The sequence below is a fragment of the Nematolebias whitei genome, chromosome 5 (assembly GCF_014905685.2).
Source record: "Nematolebias whitei isolate Nwh7 chromosome 5, NemWhi1, whole genome shotgun sequence".
In the NCBI taxonomy this organism is placed as follows: Eukaryota; Metazoa; Chordata; class Actinopteri; order Cyprinodontiformes; family Rivulidae; genus Nematolebias; species Nematolebias whitei.
Genome location: NC_056502.1, coordinates 15,212,882 through 15,234,974, shown reverse-complemented (window position 1 = coordinate 15,234,974; position 22,093 = coordinate 15,212,882). Strand labels below are relative to the sequence as shown.

General features: G+C 39.0%; 1 protein-coding gene across 1 annotated transcript in view; it reads left to right on the top strand.

Annotated features, from left to right (window-relative positions):
- clcn1b (chloride channel, voltage-sensitive 1b) overlaps window positions 1-22,093 on the top strand; it is a 50,256-nt gene that overhangs the window by 11,296 nt on the left and 16,867 nt on the right. Inside the window, exons 2-6 of the mRNA XM_037676192.1 lie at window positions 11,662-11,887; window positions 14,730-14,861; window positions 14,982-15,110; window positions 15,953-16,086; window positions 16,463-16,540. Of these exons, the coding sequence (XP_037532120.1) occupies window positions 11,662-11,887; window positions 14,730-14,861; window positions 14,982-15,110; window positions 15,953-16,086; window positions 16,463-16,540 (699 nt within the window). The remainder of the gene's footprint in view (window positions 1-11,661; window positions 11,888-14,729; window positions 14,862-14,981; window positions 15,111-15,952; window positions 16,087-16,462; window positions 16,541-22,093) is intronic.

The following is a 22,093-nucleotide window of genomic DNA, read 5'->3' as shown; positions in this document are numbered from 1 at the left end:
AGTTGAATATGTATATATATATATGTGTGTGTTGTTCATCAATGCGATTAATCCAAATCTGTTAAATGTGAACCTTAGTGCTTTTTATTCAGAAAATCCACACGTCACATTTACTGTATATTTCAGGATGTGGTTATTATAGACACAGATTAAATGTTAAAGGTGAACAGTTCTATATTTATCATCACAGTAATAGTGTTACACACGTTAGAAGTTGTAAACATTCAAAATAATACATAAAAGAAAGAAGCGGGTAAAACATAATGGATGGATGGTTTGGTGCTTACCTTTAACCTAAACATTTAAGGAGTAAACATTTTTAATAATCACGTTAAATGTTACAAATGTTGTCTTTGGTACGTGTTTGTTTTCCCAAATATATTAGTGTGTGTGACTGACAGGGATTAACTTAAAACATTTTGTAGAACAGTGCTTTACGAAGCTCAGTCCATAATAAGTTGACCGGCAGACCTGCCACATGTAATTTGGCGGACGCTCTGACGTACCGCTGCAGCGGGCCAGCTCGCTCAACGAGGCGTCTTTGCATTTCCATGGCTAGTAACTTACAAGCTAGGAACTTTGTTACTAGCAGCCATGTTTCAACGACAATGCCTCTTGAATTTTAGCACCAAGGTGACTTTCAAAGAGCTAGTTAAACAACTGAAGCTCTTGTCAAGTCTTGGTTAGTTATTTTTAAAACCTTTTTATTAAGGACACAACTTTCAGATTCTGATCATCTGCAGTTTCTTTTAGGATTAACACTTTTGTGCCTTCTACTTGTCCATTTTACAGTTTTTTTTTTGAAGCACACACTGACGGGCTGTCTTGGAAACCCTCCTGCTGCCCTTGGGTCAAAATAACCCACTAGGCCTCAGTTTTAAGCCCTGCAGGTCAGTTTGATCCAAAGCAGGGCCGGCCCAAGGCATGAGCAAACTAAGCTTAGGGCCCCGGGGCCACTAGGGGGCCCCAAGTGGAATTGATTTTTTTTAAGTAATGATTTCTATATGATTCTATTTAATATTTTAAGTTCAACTTTTGCAAATTATTGCATACATTTAAATAGTTTTAATAACTAATTACTCAACTTTAAATGTCTTTTTTGTAAACCATTTTATGTGGTTTCAAGTAATTGCTTGTTTGCATTATTTAAGGATTTCCTTGATGTTTTATTTTGACTGTTTTTGCACAGTTTAATTTATTTTTATAAAGATAATAAGCCAGATGACACTTTTGCTGTAAAATACATTGCATACTGGTGTTTTTTTTGTTGTTGTTACTCTTAGTATATACATATAGAATAGTGTAAACAGGGCCATCTGACTGTTGATTGCAGTAATCCACATTATTATCAGAAATAGAGGGATCCAAACCTAATTTCGCTTAGGGCCCCATGGAGGTTTGGGCTGCCCTGAGCCAAAGGCAGTAGGAGGGTTTAAACTACCATAGTTTAAAATAAAAGTTTTGAAAGCCTGAATAACTTTTGATCAAGACCAATTTAAAAAATGGAAGTCAGAGTTCTTGGGAGCAAACTCTCAGGAAAAAGGTTAAAGTTAGAACGTTTGCAAAGAACTGCTGTGTTGTACATTCTGGAAATTTCAATAAAGAACGAACAAAACCAAACACAGTCAGCAATAGAAACAAATTATATCACAGCAGTGCTCGGTTAAGCTTTAGTGAATCATGTCATCAGTGTTCAAGGTGCTTAAAATACAGTGCAGTACTATCCATGCAGTCCCTAGGGTGGACACGGTTACGGTCCCCTCTCAGTCAGCAGGTATTATTCTCATACCTGAAGCTCGTGTCCTGCTTGCATGGGACCGTTTATAATATCGCTGCAGGACTTTGCAGGTCTGGCTGCCTGACCGAGAAACTTCCCGTCTGAATTAAGAGCTGCTGACACTTTATTGTCAACCGCCAAGCGCCTGTATTAACCTCTGCTGCTTTCCCCTGTGTGTGTGTGAGTGAGTGACCATACCTGTCAGTCATTAGACTATACTGTAAGGAGGCAGAAAATGGTCTGTGTCCTCCAAATGGTCAAAGACAGGAAAGGACAGATGAGGGACACGGAGACTCAGAGAGAGACTTATTGAACGTTGGAGTCCAGCAGGAGGTTGAGCAGCAGCAGCACACGGGAGAAGCAGCAGCGGAGAAGATGAGGGAGCGCATCAACACTTTCGAGACAGTTCTGAACATGGATCAGTTTCTGGTAAGACTCACGACGCGGTGAAACATCTTCCTCTAAAAGTCTGAGCAGTTCCTGCTGCAAGCAAACACAATTTAGCTTTATAGGAAGAACGAATCTTCAGCTGCTGGTTTTATTCCCTCGTTTACTCTGGCAGGAACTCACATTTAGTTTATCCTTGCAAACAAAAACCAAAAATGTGATTTGAATCATTTAACATGAAGTCTAACTTAAACTTTTATATTTTATAGTTTATGTAGATTTTTTTTCTCCCTCTATTTTTTGTTGTTGTTGTTGCTCCAACTTGTGTTAATTAGAACATGACAGCTTGAGCAGTGTTCGGATGAGGCTTGGGATTGTTGTTGTTGTGTCGGTTAATTAGTGTATGCATATGGAGACACGCTCTTTTAGAATGTGTGTGTTGCTTTTGAAACAGAGGTGTGTGTGTGTGTGTGCTGTAGGAGAAGGGGGAGCTATAAGCTCCTGATCTATCAGTCAGTGAGCGGGTCAGATTTTATCATTAACCTTGTGCTGCAGGACAGAGTTATATTAATGTGAGGCCTCGCTACACATGCACATTTTCATTTACCACGCTCACAAACAGAAACAGACGCTTTCTGCCGCCGAACAACTCACACAAACACACTTCGACATTTAAGAAAGTGCAGCTCTGCCTCATGTGAGATTCAGGAATGTGCCATTATTCTTTTTTTATTAACTCTCAATGTCACCGTGCCCTTAAATCTCTGCTTTTATCCGCAGCTCTTGCTGTCGAAGCACTCTTTACCAATGAAAACTTTTGATAGGTTTATATTTTCAAAGTTTGCTTGACTTTAAAATCGACTTGTTGAAGTTCTGTCAGAGGGTTCAGATTCATAAGTGCACAGAACCTTGTTAAAACTTTATGAATTTCAACCCAGTCAAACCCAAGCAGGGAATAGTTGTATGAAGATTCGCACCATTGTGATCCATTTTTCTTCTGTACGTTTTTCGGCATCTAACTCCTTCCACAATTTAAATACTATTTCAACAAATCATATATCAAAACGTTCAGCTCTTCAAGGAGAAAGGTGCTACAACTTTTAGCATTGGTGCAACTTTAGCTTGCCTTTTCTGCAGCTTCCTTCCCCATTGAAAATGAATTGAGCTCATTTTACAACCTTCACAACCTTTTACTGCTCCTTTCACGTTTTGTTCTTGTTCAGCTTCTTTCAGCTTCCTTGTGCAAATTTAAACTTGTTTCAGCTACTTTCAGCTGTTTTGTGCCCCTTTCAGCTTTATTCAGCTAACTTCAACATTTTTGTGCTTCTTCTAACTTAGTTCTGCTAATTTCAGCTTGTTCTGCACCTTTCAGCTTTTTTCTGCAATTTTTAGCTATTTATGCTATTTCAGCTACTATTTAGCTGTTTTATGCTCATTTCAGGTTTTTTTGCAGCTAATTCTAATTTTTTTGCTCTAATTTAAACTTTTTCAGCCTAATTCAGTATAAATGTCCTCTCTCCACTTGTGTCTGGTAATTTAAGCTTCTTTCAACCTTTTTAGTTACTATTTAGCTGCTCAAATAAAATATCCAAGATGACCACTAAAGTAGAAAAAAATAAAACAGCTCTGCCATTTTTTAGAGATATTCAGCTGAAATTTGGTATATTGGTAGCTTACAACGATCCCTAATAGCCTCTGACTGAAAATCAAAAATCCAAGATGGCCACGTTAGCAAAAAAGGAAAAATACTGTAAATCAGCCAATTTTAGTCATATTGAGCTGAAAGTTGGTGTGATGATAGCTGAGAATTTTCTCCATCAAACGTTCATGAAAATCAAAAATCCAAGATGGCCACCAACGTTAATTTTAAATGGCTTTAACTCAGCCATTTTTACACATATAGAGCTGAAATCTGGTGAGGTTATAGATGAGATTGTTCCCTATCATATACTGCCTCTAAAATAAAAATCCAAGATGGCCACATTAGCTAAAAAGGAAAAATACGATAACTCAGGCCTTTTTAGAGCTATTCAGCTTAAATTTGGTATAATAGTAGCTGGGAGCTAAATTAGGCACAATTAACTTTCTGCGTCCTTCTGATAGTTTAAGCTTCTTTCTGTATTTAAGCTACTTTTCAGCTGTTTTCTGCTTATTTCTGCATTGTTCAGATAACTTCCACTTTTCGGTGCTCATTTCCTCTTCTTTCAGCCTAATTGGGCAAATGTGTGCTTTTTCTGCTTCCTCCTGCTAATTTAAGCTTCGTTCTTCTTCTTTAGCTACTTTTCAGCTGTTTTCTTCAAATTCCTCAGCAAGAAGCATTCGCACTGCATTTTCGCTGGAAATGCAATCTCTCTAGTTTGGCATTTGTGTTCTTTCTTCTGCTAATTTAAGCTTGTTCTATCTTATCAGCTAACTGTTTAGCATTCTTTAGCTAATTTCAGCTGTTTTTCAGCAAGTTCTGCAATAAGCATTCACAATGCATTTTCACAGGACATGTACTTTCTCTAGTTTACATTGTTTTCCGTTCAATGAGCAATGTGCTCTGAAGTGTCTGCCCCAACCCATATCCTAAAATAAAATTAGAACTTTGTGTAAATGTGAACAAACATTCTGTTAAAAACAGAATGCATAAATCCACATTTTATTCACAATGTAACATAGTAAACAAATCAAATGTTTAAGAATGTGTGCATCTTTAGGAAACATGTAATTTTGAATTTTATGGTATCAACACATCTAAAAAGAAAAAAGCGATTTGGCAACAAAAAGCTAAACAGATGTCCAAATAACCAACAACTGGAGGAGCATTTTACAATAAATTAGGTAAATTGGCAACAGGTCTGTGGAATATTTTAAAAAGACTGAATCTATTTGAAGTAAAGATGGGCAGAGGTTTGCAATCACATTCTGGTTTATTTTAAATTTTAAATTTTTAGATTTTACACAACGTCCCAACTTTTTTAGAGGTTGGAGTAGAAGGAGAACAATTCAGAGAAATATAAAGGGCTACAAAAAGATTGAAATTAAACCAATGTGGTTAAAGAAGGTGCGAGGGGTTTTATACCCTCATCTGATGAGGTGGGTAGGACACTCAGCCTTTACACAGCCGATAAAACAGCAGCAACAATGTTCAAAATCGTGGGAAAATTTGTTTAAAACAAAGATGGCGGCTGACGTCAGTAAAGAACCATGTGTTGTCCAGTGTAGTGGACGCACAAGGTTACACGGTGACACAATGTGTACACAAGGCTGAGACGGATAAAAGAAAAGTCACGTTATATGAATTAATCTCCGTTGTCGTGTTCTTCTCACGCTGTCAGTTTCTTGGTTTCCTTTTCCAGAGGGTTTTTGTTCGTCTTTTTAGTCATATGTTTATTTGAACAAAATGTCCTAAAGGCTAGAGGAGTTTATTTTTTAATTTTTTTTTATTTACAATTAAAGATTTGGACAACTTATTTTATATCAGTTAGTGTTTAAAGTAGCGATTGCCACAAACCAAACTGCTAACGAAAACAACCTAAAACATGTATTCTTAAATAAAACTTGAAATGAAATCAAATGACTGTTCTGTCATCTGTCATGTTGTTTGGTGCAACGTTTGTCCTATTGCAACTGGAAATGTTGTCATCCCTAAATTTACATTAGAAATGACGGACAGACGGACGGATGGATGGATGGATGGACGGATGGACGGACGGATAGATAGATAGATAGATAGATGATATATGCACATGCACAAGGTGGTAGGGAGTACTACATTCATGATTAACCTATATATGTGTACATACACACACATGAGTGTCTGGGGTGCCGCAGATTTATAAGGCTCTAATTTTCTTTAGTTTCTATTTTTACTTGGAATGAATGAATGACTCTGTAAATAAAATATGTAAAACGTAAGTACAACAAATACAGGAATTGAAACAGAAGGCAACATTTCCACACATCAAGCCTGGTAAAGTATGCTTGAAAGTATTATGTTGCTGATAAATAAAACTGGATAAAACGTTTTGTCATGCAAGAAAAGAGGCTCCTGTGACAATGAAAATGTGAATTTGTGTTAATGAATACGAGACAAATATGAAAAATTTGACTGAAAAGTTTGTCCATCAGGGTTTGGGGAATCATGGTATTCAAGGCAGATGTGAAGTCCACAAAGAGCATACGGACGTAGGAGTCTTTCTTCTCCAGGTGGGTGAGAGCAGTGTGGCCCACAGAGGAGATGATGTCTTCTGTTGATCAGTTCTTGTGATATGCGTACTGGTGAGGGTCCTCGTTGATGTTGATGGTTGTTTTGATGTGGGTCATGACCAGCTTTTCAAAGCATTTTGTGACTATCAGGGTGAAGGCTACCGGCCGATAGTCATTCAGACCAGTCACTGTAGTGCTCTTTGGAACTGGGATAATGGTGGTGGTCTTGAGGCATGTGGGAACAGTTGCTAGGGTGAGGGAGGAGTTAAATATGTCGGACAGCACCTCGCAGAGCTGATCCGCACAGTCTTTCAGCACCTTCCCCAGGAAGTTGTCCGGGCCAGTTGCCTTGTGAGGATTAATCCTCCTGAAAGTACTCCTTACTTCTGCTGAGGTCACGCTGAGGAACTCTTCTTCCGGTGATAAGGTGAATCTGGTACTGGGTGGTTTGTTTTGGTCCTCATAGAATCTGTTGAGAGCATCAGGCAGTGATGGATCCCTAGGGCATTGTGCACCTCTGCCTTTATAATCTGTTATGCACTTAATGCCCTTCCACATGTTCTGTGTGTCTTATGAGGAGAAGTGCCCATGTATCTTCTGTGCATATGCTGCTTTGGCCCTTTTAATACCAGCATCCAGAATTGCCAGACCTGAAGGCAGTGTCCCTGGCTTCCATCAGGGTGCGAACCTCTGCATTCAGCCAGGGCTTTTGGTTCGGATAGCTCTTTACATTCCTGAAGGTGGTGATGTCATCAGTACACTTACTAATGCAACACAGGACTGAGGATGTGTATTCCTCCAAGTCTAGCACCCCCTTCTCCAGTTTCAGTTTGAACCTGAGATAGAAGAACATCACAACAAAATTAAAACAAGTTCGTTAAACCAAAACAACCAGAGGGAAATATTCCTTTTTACGTTCAGTTAGCTGCGTTTTAACTAAAGCCAAAACAAGTTGCTGAAGTGATTTTAGCTGTTTGGAACAAACTCAACAGTATTTTCACATACAAACATGAAATAAAAAAGCCAAACTACTGAGAAGGTTCAAAACGTCTCCAAATATGTAGATTTAGCTGAGTATCCACACAAAGCATATATAATAGTCTTATCAAGGCTCTTTCACGACATGTCAGACGCCTTCTGTACGCCTCCGTGTGATTTCTGAACGGACCCAAGTGGTGATGGAGGTCGAAGCCGACAAGCACAATGCTTCTTTATGCTGCAAAGCGACGTAGTGAAAAGGCAAGCCGGTGCTGCGGTTGAATAATGTGAAGAAGGATGACATCTGATCTGTGGGATCAGCTGGTTGCAGGACTAAATAACAGATTTATTACCAAGGGAAGGTTGATGATGACACACAGAAACTTTGTATTTAGTTAGAAAAATGAGCTAAGTGCAAGAAGAATCAGTAAACTGATTCAGTTCATCATGTTGGGAAAACAATACGAGGGAGACGTTGGTCGCACATTGAATGTGATGGGCTCCTTGTCAACGCAGCCGAGTTCTGCTCCACGCCTCTTTTGGTTCCTCGACACTCGCTTCATTTCTGAAAGCTCACCTCTGTGTGGGACGAGGCCGGCTCCACTGGTGATTTTTGAACCGCCAGAGGAAACATGAAGACGAGCTGGTTGCTGACCTGCTTTTATAAAAGCGCCATTAGTCTCCTATTTAACCTTTAACTACAAGGCAGACATTACAATCAGAATTTTAACTTTAAAAAAAAATGTTCAGGTAAAAGCACGTGACCCGCTGAAAACAGATCAGTGACCAACTTTTGAGTCACAACCAGGGGTGATTCTAGAATCTGACCTTTAGGGGTGCTCAGCCCCCAGTGCTGACAATGGTTCTTGGCTTGAACAACACATTATACAGATGTCAGAAACATCTGTATAAAGTAGATGTTATTTCCTGCATTCTGGTGTATTTTAACAGATTTTTAAACATCTACATTTACCTATGTAAGTAAACACTTGATTCAATAACTATTTTAGAGAGCATGGCCCAACAAGCTAGCACTAAGCTAGCGGCGCACAATACAGATGCGCTAGCTAAGACGCTACAGACCTAGCTCTTTGTTTTACCTTACACAGTCTACTAAACGCTTTGTACAAAATCAGTTTAGTGTTAACTGATTAGAACAAACAAGGACTAAACTTATGCAACCAGAAGTTGCAACATATATATATATATATATATATATATATATATATATATATATATATACATTTAAAACACAAAACAAAGCACAACTACCTTTAAGCATTACCCTTTTATTTAACCATTAAGCATACAATGTAATTATGACAGAGAATGGACGATTTACCTGCAGTTACCTCCGTAGAGACGAACATGTGGTACTTCCTGTTTATCACAATTGTATTCAGCTGCTCCGTTTAGGTTTTGGAAATGGAATAAACTGCATTCCATAAATGCTCAGGGTAAACCTGTCTGAATTACATTTTCTACACTGACAACGTTTAACCATTATCTCTGATGTTTTTTTTTTAACGAAATCCCTAATCCCTAAATTCACTAATCCTGTTGAGGATCTGACTCATGCAAAAAAAAAAAAAAAAAAAAAAAAAAAAAGATTTTATTGGCGTGTTTAAGAGTATCATCATTTATTCCATTTTTATTCCAAATTTATTCAGTATTTTTGGTGAAGCTAATGTTTGAGAACTGAGTTTCTTTACAAAATCTTAATGATGGTTTCATTATTTTTCAGGGGTGCTGAGTTTAATTTAGCACCCTGTAAAAAAGGCTAAAATCGCCACTGGTCACAGCCCACTAGTTGAGAACCACTGGTCTAATTACTGGTTTCTGCTTAAAATTAAAATAGACAGTTTCTCTATAAATTTACTTTAAATTTCTTTGTGGGTAATGTGGGCACCAGATTCTGGCATATATATATATTTTTATGAATGTAGACATTTTTTTTCTTCCTTTTGTAAAATTGGTTTGATTTAACACTTAAACTACGGTAATACTGTGACTACTGGTGGAAAGGGGAGGTAAAATGCATCAGCAGCATTTCTTTGCCTCTCTCTGTGAACAGTTCCCAGGTTCCATTGTTCCCGTCCCTGGTTCTGAGGGCGCCTGGTGCCCGGGCCTGTTTGATGATGTTGATGGATTAGTGCTCCGGTGTTAATGTGTAGTGTATCAGTGTTCGTCTACACAGTTTGACTGGAGACAGAACCGTGTCGCCTCATGCAAAACACAGCTGATGACAAACAGGTACACATGCACCAAGACCAAGGGCTCCGTCTGGTCAGATTTTCTGTTTTTATTCTTCTATTTTATTAACACTTAAAGGGACCTAATCGTCTCTTTTTGGTACGTTTTTCCACTCTCGTCTCCAGATGTTCCTCCAGTGGACTAACCTTTTTGTTGCTTTTTGAATTTGACCATATTTACGGGTTTTAGTTGGAATTTAAAATCATTGCTGGTGTGAAAAAACAACTCGGATGTAAATGTTTTCTCTTTTTTAAAGACTTTATTTAGAATCATTTTAATTTATCAGATGGCTTTAAGGCAAAAAGGTGATAAATTATCTGTATGAATAAAAATAAGTGATTAATTTAGTCTGTTGTTAATTGATTTATTCTTGTCCACTGCTGAAAGGTGAAGGCAGGTGGTATTTTCTCCCATGTGTGCATACGTGTGTGTTTGTGTGTCAGGCCAAGACTTCTGCAAAAACAGCTATAATTCCATCTGTTTTACAGATGTTGAGCTGAAATTTGATGTGGTAGTAGCTGAGGGTCATGCACAACACAAACTCAGAGCCTGACGTATTCAGGTTTAAGTGCGTGAGGCGTTGGGACCAAAGGAAGAACTTTTGTTTTTTAATAACCTTTATGTAAACACTGTTTACATATTTTACTGACCCTAAGATAATAATATTGGCTCATTATTGTGTTTTATTTAATTATTTTTGTGTCATTTCAAGCCTCAAGTTGTTTAACAACTCCATCACAGCTTGGACTTAAAGTTAAAGATTTTATCTATATTTATGATAAGTAAATATAATTTCCAGTCCAAGCATTTATCTCACAGCTTGAATTTCGAGATGGTTTGCAGATTGTGATTTTACGTGCAACACGATGAGCTCATTAAATGTGATACAGTGCCTTAATGCCACCACGGTTTAGGAAAACATTTTAATAATTTTAATTAATTAGCTTGCCTGCTGCACATCAAACATGCAAAGGTGTATTTTTTTGTCTGAGTTTTTGCTGCTAGCTTGCTAAGATTTGATCGACTCACCAAAAATGCCATTAAGAATTAGAACATTTTAAATGAAGTTTTCTTTTCTGAAGCAGATATTCACAGTATATCTATCCCATAAAACGGTAAAAGTGAGGAGGGTAATGACCTGTTAGGGAAGCAAGTAGTTTGTAGTGTTTAGAGAGATTTAAAATAACTCACTAGACGATTTAGATGCATTAAAGGTTTTCAAAAGCCTCCAGCAGTAAGTGCACGGCCACCTGCTATGTGGTGCATTCATGTATTAATTATAAACTTCTATATTAGTCACTTTGTCATGTGGTTGTAGGGAGTCCTGCAGGACTGTTTGCTGAAGGTTGGGGGGTTGTGCAGTTGAAAGTTGCATTAATGTGTCAGCCTGTAAATGTTTACAGCAGACGAGGTTGAAGTTCATTTCTGCGCCTTTATTTTGTGACTTCAGGGGGAAATTATGTGCTGGAAGCTGAGCTTGCATCCTGCAGGGCCTCATCGTTGCAGGCGTGAGCTCTCCTTTCCTGTGTGAACATGAGACAGAAATGTGCGGCAGCCGGCTCTCCTCATGACCGAGCTCGTGTGGCGGGATGCATGTGATCCTGGAGGTTTCGGTTGCTCCTCGGAGCTGCGCCGGGATCTGCAGATTTTTACTGCTTCTGTAGTTTTAACGAGGGCTGTGCAAACTGATCGTGGGGTGTCGTGTTCTCTGGGCCTGTTTGTGTGCATGTGTGTGTGTAGGTTTCTGTGGTTGTAAAGATGGAAGGGGAAGATGTGGTGGACCTCCTCCTCTGGCTCTTCTCCAGCCTCTTCCTCTGCTCGGGGAGGGGTTTTTCCGTTCTCTCTGCCCATTTTGTCTGTTTCTGTCTGTCAAGGTGTTCAGGTCGGTGTGTGTCCCTTACACACGTTGCACAAATTCCCATCTCTTTCTTGTCATCTCGACTCCCTGATTCAGTTCTCCTAAACCTCAGCTGTCAGTGTCTTTTCTTTCATGCTTGTCTGTTTCTCTGGGCTTCTTGACAGATTCTTCTTTTGTTTGTTTCTTGGTGATCGTCAGTGTTGTCCCTGTGTTGCAGCTGTACGGTGAGTACAGGGAGCAGCTGGGGAACTTGGCCCGACGGGAGGCCGCCCGATTGCTGACAGAGAGACAATGGAGAAGACAAGCAGAGGAGAACTCCAGGGCCACGGGCCGCAGAGGCCTCGGCCGACGACATCAACTTCATCAAAACCCTGCGATCCTGGAGTCACATCCCAGCCACGGCTCCTCCACCAAAAAGCCCCGGCCTTACTCCAAATGTCAAGGTGAGCGGCGTGATGTAACATCACAAAAAAGTTTGTCTTTGATGAGACTCACACAGTTCTTGTTCCCCGTCACGGAGCAAAAAGTGGGAATTCGAAATTTCCTCCGTCCATCCATGTTGTTAGCATGTACCGACTTCCACTTTGGTATGTGGCTACATCTAGGCCAGGGGTCTGGCTAGTTTTGGCTGTTATTTTTTGTCGACTTTCTGCAAATGTTTGAGCGACACTACTATTTTTTGTTTTATTACTTCAAAGTAGGGTACTTGATTTCTCCTCACATAAAAGGCCACATAGCCCTTCAGTGTCATCATATTCATTTAAAGGTAGAAACTAGAAGTTTCTTCTTCTTTACATCATAGAGTTACTTTTTTGTCCCAAAATATAAAAACGTCAATATGTTGAAATTCATTATTGATTATTAGTTTTAAAATGTCACCCCCACTGGTCAGAAAAGCCCCCTCCAACTACCTCAAAGTGGCCCATGGGCCACCATTTGAATGTCACAGTTGTAGCAGGTTTCATGGCTCCAGACTCTTTTATTTAATGGGTGAAGGAGCAGAAATGGCTCGTTGATCAAAAAGGTTGCAGAACCGTTATCTAGATGTAAGAGAGACTCCTTTAAAACATTGGGTTGCCACTTCAAAATCCAATATGGCTGCCACCATATATGTATTTGAGTTGCATTCGGGCCCAAAAAATTTGAGCCGGCCCCAGCACATAGCCATTAGTTCCGAACCCCACCCGACCCAACCATTAGTTCCGAACCCCACCCGACCCAACGAATTAACAGTTATTACAGGCCTGAAACCGAACCCCCCCCCCCCCAACATTTTTAATTAAGCTTTGACTGCTTATATATTTATTAACAGTCGGCAGACGTGCACGGCTGGGTAAAGAGGGCAGAAGATCGGAGCTGAGTGGGTGTTTGTCCTTTCATGGCTGTCAAAGTACATTATATCTCTGCTTCTGCCTGCATTCTGCATTATTCAGACACGGACCCTGCTCTGACGTGTCAAATATTTTGTGATCTCACCTGTTTGGGTCGTCATCCGCGCACATCCGCTGAGTGAAGTAGCTGAATGAAAGTCCATTTGGGCTGATGGATCACTGGCAGAAGTCCTTCTGAAGCTTAACTGAACTTTTTACCTCTTTCAAGGCCTGTCAGCGCGCGGTCAAATGGCCGCGTGTGGCTGGTGCATGTACGGCAAGTCATGTTGCCATATAATTGGATCACCAGCTGTGCGTGTCTGCTGACACAATCAAGAACCCGACACCGACCCGACCTGCACATTAAGCACATTATTATGGCCCGGCCGTAATCTGGTTCGGGTGGGGCCGGGCTCCTATATGCTAAACTTTTAACGGAATAACTTGAAAACTAAGCAACGTGCCGACGTGTGGCTGCACCTGGGCTTAAGAAAGGTTGCTATCAAAATATCCTGATGCATGCTCAATAATACAGGTAGAAAAATCTAAAAAAGTGAAGTCAGGTTACAATAAAATGTAGAACTGTTTTGTCTTATCTTTTTTAAAGGTTGCTATCAAAAGATGGGTTGCCTCGTCAAAATCCAGTCTAGAAAACATTCGTCTCAAATATCAGATCTTCACTGTTCAAATCCCTCAGCAACGGGGTCGTCGGCTTGTTACTTTTTAAAATTTTGTACAACTTTATTTAGTTGTGCAACTCTGCAGTGATCTACACATTCTCCTCACAGTTTTAGTTTCTGGAGACTTTGCTCGTTCTGCTTTTACACGCCACGTGACGCAGCCATAAAACACGACACAGCGCTTTAATACCACCAGGGCTTAAGGTAGAAACTTTAAGCACACCAGGATCACGACTGCCTGAATGTGCTGATGCACGAAGAAAACCAACTCCATTTAATCATGTTTTTTATTAATTATATTCATAATTTTAAGGTTTAAATGAAGGTTGTTATTGTTTTAATTTTTTTTTTAGACTAGTTTGAATTATTGCTTAAAAAGTTGGTGTTTTGAGTTTGATTACTGGAAACATAAATCAGGAAATCTTCCTCAGAAGCATTTATTTGCTTAAATCTATCAGTATTTCAGCTTTATTTAAGTAACTGTGAAACAAGCGACTGTCTTCATACATTTTATTTGTAATAAATAACTGAAATGTTGTTACTTTTGACTAGAGCTTGCTGGAACAATTGTCTCTCCATCGCCTGCAGTTAATCCAGACTACTGTTGCGCAGGAAGGCACAACCACATCAGTCCTGTTTTATTTGATTTACCCTGGCTACCTGTTCCTTTTCATATTGATTGTGTTTTTCTGACTTTTAAAGTTGTAAATGGCTTGGCACCCAGTTATTTAATGGATCTTTGCACTTTTACAAGAACACTGAGATCCTCCAGTCGGATGCTTTTAGTGCAGCCAAGGGCAAAATTAAAATGAAGAGGGGCTTTTAGTGTGGCAGCCCCCAGACTCTGGAACTCACTGCCCATTCATATTTGTTCTGCAGAGTCCGTACAGTCTGTAAATATCACTTTTTTTGCTCTGGCTTTTAATTCAAGTTTGGTTTGAATTTCCATCAGAACCTTTTTGGTGTGCTATGTTCTTGTTTTAGTTTGTTAGCCTGTTTTATTATACTTGCGTTTTTAAATGTTTGTTCTTTAATTTATTTTATTGCTAGATTTTCTGTTGGTGGAGCTCTTTGGTCCACGTTGTTGTTTTTAAATGTTCTATATAAATTAAATCAACATTAACATAGCTGCCCTTCTAGTTTCTGATTTAAAATGAGTTTTAGCTTTTATCACAAAGTACAACTTTTAATACTTAAATTAAGTGATGTTTTTATCGTTTACGTCCCTGTGTCAGATTGTTTGGCTCGAGTGAGGCGGTACATCGTGACGAAGATGGGGGAGGACTGGATTTTTCTGATTCTGCTGGGGCTGACCATGGCTCTGGTCAGCTGGAGCATGGACTACGCCAGCGCCAAGAGTTTACAAGGTTCCTCTGATCAAACTCAAAGATTATGTTTGGAAATCTTGACATGATTTTAGTTTGTGCTCATGCTTCAGTGTGTTAAATTAACACTTTCCTCTCTGGTTCCTCTTGTTTCTGTTGAAGCCTACAAATGGATCCACGGGGAGCTTAAAGGCAACGTGCCACTCCAGTACCTCGCCTGGGTTACATATCCCATAATCCTTGTTGTGTTTGCTTCACTTTTCTGTCACCTGATTTCTCCTCAAGCCATCGGTTAGTTGAACACCAGTAATAATGTGAATGCAGAGTTTTCATTCACGTTATAGTTGAGCCGTTTATACATTTGCATTGTTGCAATCTAACTACTCCTGCAGACTTTGTGCTATTTTAGCCACTGAATTATCAAAATGTTCAGCTTATGGCATTTGACTTCTTTTTTTTTTACCTTAAAACTTTTTAAAATTAACTACATTTCCATCTTTGGGAAATCCACGAAAAACTTTAATTCCTTCAAAAACATTTTTCTTTTAAATCAGCTTTGGCAAACTTGCTCTACTTTTGGCTTTTTTATGCTACTTTTAGCTAGATAGCCTTTTGCTTCTTTTAGTTTTTCTCTACAGTTCTGGTAATTTTAGCTTTAAGCTTCTATTCTGCCACAGCTAGCCTATTGCTGCTTTTAGCTTTTGGCTGGCCCTTTGCTACTTTTAACTACCTTTTTGCTATTTTAAGCTTTACTCTAGCTTCCCCCCCCCCCCCCCCCACTACTTTTAGCTTTTAGCTACCCTTTGGCAGCTTGTAGCATTTTAACTGGTCTTGCTGCTTTTAGCTAGCATTTTGCTCCTTTTAGTTTCTACCCATTGTTTTTAAACTTGTACGTATTAGCTAGCCTTTTGCAACCTTAAGCTTTTAGCTAGCCTTTTCCCTTTTGCTAGTTTAAGCTTTTCCCCCCAGTAAAGTCATTCAGCGTTCATGCTGCATTATCACAGTAAATACAGTTCCTCTTGTCTGCTTTTAGTCTCTTTCAGTATTTTTCTTCTCATTTTATTTTGTACTGAAATCGCAGTCGTTTTTGAATAATTTGTTTTATCCACTGTTTCCTTTGTTTTTGTTGGCAGGTTCTGGTATTCCAGAGCTGAAAACCATCCTGAGAGGGGTAGTCCTAAAGGAGTATTTGACCCTCAAAGCATTTGTAGCTAAAGTCATCGGTCTGACTGCTGCCCTCGGCAGCGGGATGCCAGTGGGCAAAGAGGTTAAATGACCCACTTTTTCATCTTTTTACTTTCTATATTGCTCCATCCCCCTATATTTATCCTGGATCAACATCATCCTTTAGTTTAGTATTTTCTTTATTGCTATCTGCTCTTTAATTCAAGCCTGTGTGTAATAAATCAGCCTGTGTCGTGTTTTTTTCACTCACTCTGTCATCTCATGAGACTGAGGCAAATTATTTAAGTCCTCCACAAAGAAGTACATTCATTTTGTCCATTACAGTAGCAGCAGCTGTCACACCCAGCAGTTACTCTGTGATTTATCTGTTCTGATACATGTCCTGGTTTAAACTCTTTGTTACAAGAGAAAATAGCCTGTGTGGGTAACATTACAGTTCCTCCTCTCATCACCTACAGGGCCCATTTGTCCACATCGCCAGCATTTGTGCTGCAGTACTGAGTCGATTCATGTCCATCTTCTCTGGAGTATATGAGGTAAGCCGAAGCCCTGACCAAAACGAACATACACGAGGCAAACACTTGGATTGTTGCTGTTTTTGCTGTGGTCACAGGGTTCCCATTGCTCTTAAAGGTCTCCATTTGTTTAATTAATGAACAATGTGCTGTTTTAATGTTTCTTTAAACACTATTTTAGATCAAAATTTTGACAGAAGGTTATATTTCATCTGTCGCTCCTGACAAGGTGTTACTAGACAAATCACTTTAAAATATTACACGTATATAAATTCTAATTTTAAATACGCTGAGTAGCTAATCTGCTGTTATCTTCTGGCATTTATTTCAACTTATTATGAGATTTGAATTTATTTCATGCTTTGTTTGGCATAAATAGCTTCACAATAAACCATCCCGTATACTTCTCAGCACCTAGCGTGCTAATGTAATAGGTTGTGTAAACTTAATAAAAACATTAAAATACATATGTTATATGAGCATCATACTTGCCAACCTTCCCAATGAGGGTGGGACAGCCCCATATTTTGCCACCTTTGTCCCCCGTCCTACATAAGGAGGGGTGGGACATCCAAATGTCCCTCATTTGACAAGTGTTGGCTGAGCTTACCTGTTCACACTGTCTGTGTGGTAGGAGGGATACAGAGGGGATCATTTGTGAGCTTCGTGTGACAACAGATGTGCTTTTACCATAATAAGCCTATACTGGTTGTAAAGTGCATTTTCTCAGCTGTCAGAAACTGATGGAATTTGTTTGATAGCACAAACTATCACAAAGTTACAGTAATGCCAAGTGAGCTTATAAAACAGAAATGTATCCTCTGCAACATGGTCGTGAAAGCAAAAGGATTAACATTTTGTTGTTGAAGTTCAGGTATGTTTATTCATCGATTCAGTCATCAATCATTATTTATTAGGTGGAAAATCTTTGCTTATTAGAGTAAATATTGCTTGGTGGATTGTGTGCATGTGTGTGTGCTTGTACTGGTGGGTAAATTAAATGTCTAAAGGTTCCAGTAAAAGTAAAAATCTAATCTTTAGTTGCTGTGGCCATCATTACTGGACAAATGGTAGACTTGTGATTTGTGGACATGGATATCTCTCACATTTGTAGGCCTAATGCTGCATTATAAGTTTTTGAAAATTGAAATCTGAGGAATGGATTCTCAGACTAGAAGCTGTAATCTGACGGCAGAAGAATTTATGATCTTTATGATGGGAAATGGACTATTGAATCTAGGAGCCAGCTTTCTGGGAGTGTCTCTGAGGGTGATGTTCGTGCTGCGTATTGTTTTTATGCTACTAGTGCTTAGTGTGTTTTTAGTTAGCGTTTTTGTTAGTTCATATCTTAGATCTTATTACCATACCATACCATTTTATTTATAGAGCACTTAAAACAGTGACAAGGCCAACCAAAGTGCTGTACAGACAGAACAACCGGTAACACACAAAGCAAAATACAAAATGAAGTAAATCAGAAATGTAGACATAAAAACGATGGAGAAAATGACGACAAACCAGTGTGGATTACTGTTACTGTATTTATGTATTACTGTTTTTCTTTTACAATTTTATACTTTTGTTGGATGTAACTGGGACTCTGTGTACACAATTTTGTTCCACCACATGTACCACATGTGGTGTGAACGACAAATAAAGAACCTTGAATCCTTGAATGTCATGAGTGGAAAGCCATACCTTTTGGCCCACTTGATATTGTGCTGCGGTGGACCGTCTGCAAAACTCTTGTTTTGTTTGGCTGTCTGGAGTAGAGCCTCTTTGGTTTGTCTCCAGATCCTTCAACAGCGCTGTAAGTGATGTTGGACTAAAGGAACAGCCAACTCAGATGCTTAGCTAAGGAACAGAGAGGGGAAAGTACTGTACTTTCCCCTGTATAAGTCGCATCAGTCCAAATATGTCTAATAAAGTGGGAAAAAAACATAAATATGTCGCTTCGCCGTATAAGTCGCATCTATTATGCGTCACATTTGTTATGCGTCACCGCTGACCACCCGGAAATGTGGGCCGATGTTGTGCCAAAAATTGATTGGCTGCCAAATGGCAGCCACAGGAGCGTGCACAGGAGGACTTTAACAAGAGTTTAACAAGATTAACACTTAAAAACAATTATTTGTTTGTTCGAAATTATAATAAATGTGTATCGCAGTTTAACTTTTTCTTAATAAATGCACTTTAATGCTCAAATCAGCTGCATTTCAAAAGCCGATTCACGGCTGTGGTAGTACGCAGAGGGAGGACTTGCTGTGCATTTCTTTGAAATTTTACAAAATAACCATCTAAAAATAATTATTTGTTTGCTCGACATTATACTAAAGGTGTGCATCAGTTGAACTTTTCCTTAATAAATGTACTTTAAAGGTCAAATCAGCTGCATTTTGCCTGGGCGGCACTGTGAAATGCAGCTGATTTGACATTTGCTCCAGAAGTAGCAGGTGAAGGTGGCTTTGTATGGCAAGCCACGTGTCTCATTAATAGTCATTTTTTACCTATTAATGAGACACTTGGCTTGCCATATTACTCGAGGACCCTCTAGTGGCTGAAAATGGTAGTGTTCAATATTTTCCATTCCAGAATGAATGAAATCGTCAGATCTCAACCAAAAATTGGGTTATAAATATGGGGGGGGGGGGGGGACAAATATTAGTCGTTTGGGTGTATAAGTCCAGGACTTGCGAATTTATGCAAAAAGGTGTGACTTATACGGCAAAAAATATGGTACCCTAAAGAAGATTCAAAAGGGACAGACCAGTAGCAGAAGATTTGTTGTGGTCATAGTCAATCCAAGGTATGTATGCAGACCAGAAGGATGGATTATTATTGATTAGGCACATTAGGGCAACTTAAACTTCTGGTTGCAACGTTCAGGCTGCCCACTGGATTGAAGGTGGTGTCCAGAAGTAAGACTGGTGGCTGCATCCAATGCCAAACAAAAAGCTTTTTCACACCTGGGAGAAAAACTGGGGTCTGCGGTCTGAAACAATGTCCAGACCAGAGTTATGTCGTGGAGTCAGAACATATGTTGGACCTTGAGTTGAGCTGTTTCGAAGGTCGTGGGAAGTTTGCTGAGGGGAACAATATGAGCAGTCTTAGAGAAACAACCAGAAATGGTGAGAATGATGGTATTATAGTAAACTTGCAAGTCAAGTTTTAAAAATAGGCTAATTTTAAAATAATGAACACAAACCTTTTCAACAACAGCTATTAAAATACCCATAATAAAGCATTTATAACGACCATTTGTGGCTACTGTTTGTATTTCTTAAAGAACGGCAGAATATTTTAGAATCACCACATTGGCTCCCAGTTTGTTTCCAGAATGAGTTTAATGTTCTTTTACTTGTTTTTAAATGTCTTCATGGTCTTGCCAACAGTATCTGTCTGACCTGATCCAGGTGTCCGAGCGTTTTCAGTCGCTGCTCCTGAACTGTGCAACGAGCTGCCTTTGCTCATCAGACAGGCTGACTCACTTCCTGTTTTTAAATCTTCTCTTAAAACACGTTTTTTTTTTTCTTATTGGCTTTTAACTCAGCTTGAGATGTTGACTTTTATTGTTTTCTAGTTTTATTTTTTACAATTTTAATAGTTCATCATTTTTACCGTTTTAATTGATTTTATTGTTTTTATGTTTACTTTTATGTATTTTTATCAGTGTAACACTTTGTCTAACAGTGTTGTTTTTTCAAGTGTCTTGTAGAGTTGTATTATTATAATGTATTATAAAATTGCCATCAGATTTTTTTTTTTTTAATATTAACTAACTGGATGTCTATAAATCATTTTTAGAACCTCATTTGTGGTTTTATGACCCATATTAGTGTTTGAACCCCTACTTTGGACACAACTAGTCTCCATTGTTTGAGTTTGACCAGATGAGTTAAGAGAAATGGGAACCTTGTGACTGTTTCCTCCTGTCTGTCTTTTTCCTGCCCTGCTCGCTCCCTCTCCTGCCTGTTCCCTTGATGTCTTTGGTTTGGTCACCGTTTGGATTTTGTCCGAGTTGAAGTCTTATTATAGTGTGACCATTATGTCTGGCATGTAAATTAACAGTAACCTCCCATGTCTCTGTCTCCCTCTTTCAACCTCCCCCTGCTTGTCTCACTCGTCCCTGCTTGTCTATGCCACTGTCTTTCACATCTAACCCCAGAATGACACCCATAACGAGGACCTGTTGGTGTGTGCGTGTGCCGTGGGAGTGGCCACCTGTTTTGCTGCCCCTATAGGAGGCAAGTCCTACACGTCTGGCTCAGTCGAACACAGCAAACCAAGCGTTAAGTCAGTTTTGTCCCACTTAAGTGCAGCAATGCAAACTGAGACCAGCAGATTGCTCTGTAACTTGTAGTTCATTTACAACAAATATGTTGTGGCTCATTCATAGAAACATGTGTCTGCAAATAACTTCAAAAGATGAACACTGTGTGCACATGAAAACATGAAGCTGGTATGTTCATAGCAAGTGTATATGGAGCACAAAGGAGCATAAATAGACTCATCACAGTCAAAGTTGATTTAAATATTTTTACTGACAGTCAAAACAGGAATGTTTGAGTAGATTAAAAAGTAAATTTTACTTAAGCAGACCCATGTGGGGTGTGTGGGAAGGAAAACTGGTACCAAACGAATGTATGTAAAGGTTTACTTTACCACTGAAATACAACGACAACTAAATATTAGTTGTAAACATTGTTCCAACTCACCTGAATGACAGGGTCCACCTGAGATGGTGACTGCAGTTGTGGCAAATAATAAAACTGGGGTCAAGTTTAGGGATTTATTAAATGACTATAAAAGACAGTCTAACAAAATACAACCAAGATCATATCTTTCTTCCTGTAGTGATAAAAAGTAATCAGCTAAAAGACCATGCTTCTCACTAATTCGTTAGTGTCCGTGACATTTATGAAGAGTTTTATAAAGTAAAGTGCACACTTAATTTGCATGCCTTGCAGCCGTTTTTATGTGAGCTAATTTTGGGCAAATAAACCCTACTCCTTTGGAAATTATCCAGTATTAGCTATAGCCTAATATTTATTAAATATTCAATTAACATATTAGAAAATAGTACACAAAAGATCAACAAATTAGACAGTGACAGACTCCCAAGACTTTCAAGCTGAGGCAGAGTAGGAAGTGGTGTTTTTTTTTTATTTTTTATATATATTTACTCTAATGAGCAATTATTAAAAGGATGATGGAAATAATAAAGGATCCCAACAGATCAAGCTCCCTCTTTCACAGCTGTAGAGGATTTGAACTGAGGAATTCAGACTACGTAATAAGAAGCCAAATAAAACATAAAACGTTTTAGTAAATACAACAAAAATACAGCAAAAACAAAAACAAAAAAAATCCAAAATATACTCAAGAAAAAAAAAAAAAGAAGAAGAAACCACTAGGAGCCACAAGAAATCCCAAGGAATCACAAGGAGCCACAAGGAATCACAAGGAGCCACAAGGAATCACAAGGAATCACATGGAGCCACAAGGAATCACAAGGAGCCACAAAGAATCACAAGGAATCACATGGAGCCACAAGGAATCACATGGAGTCACAAG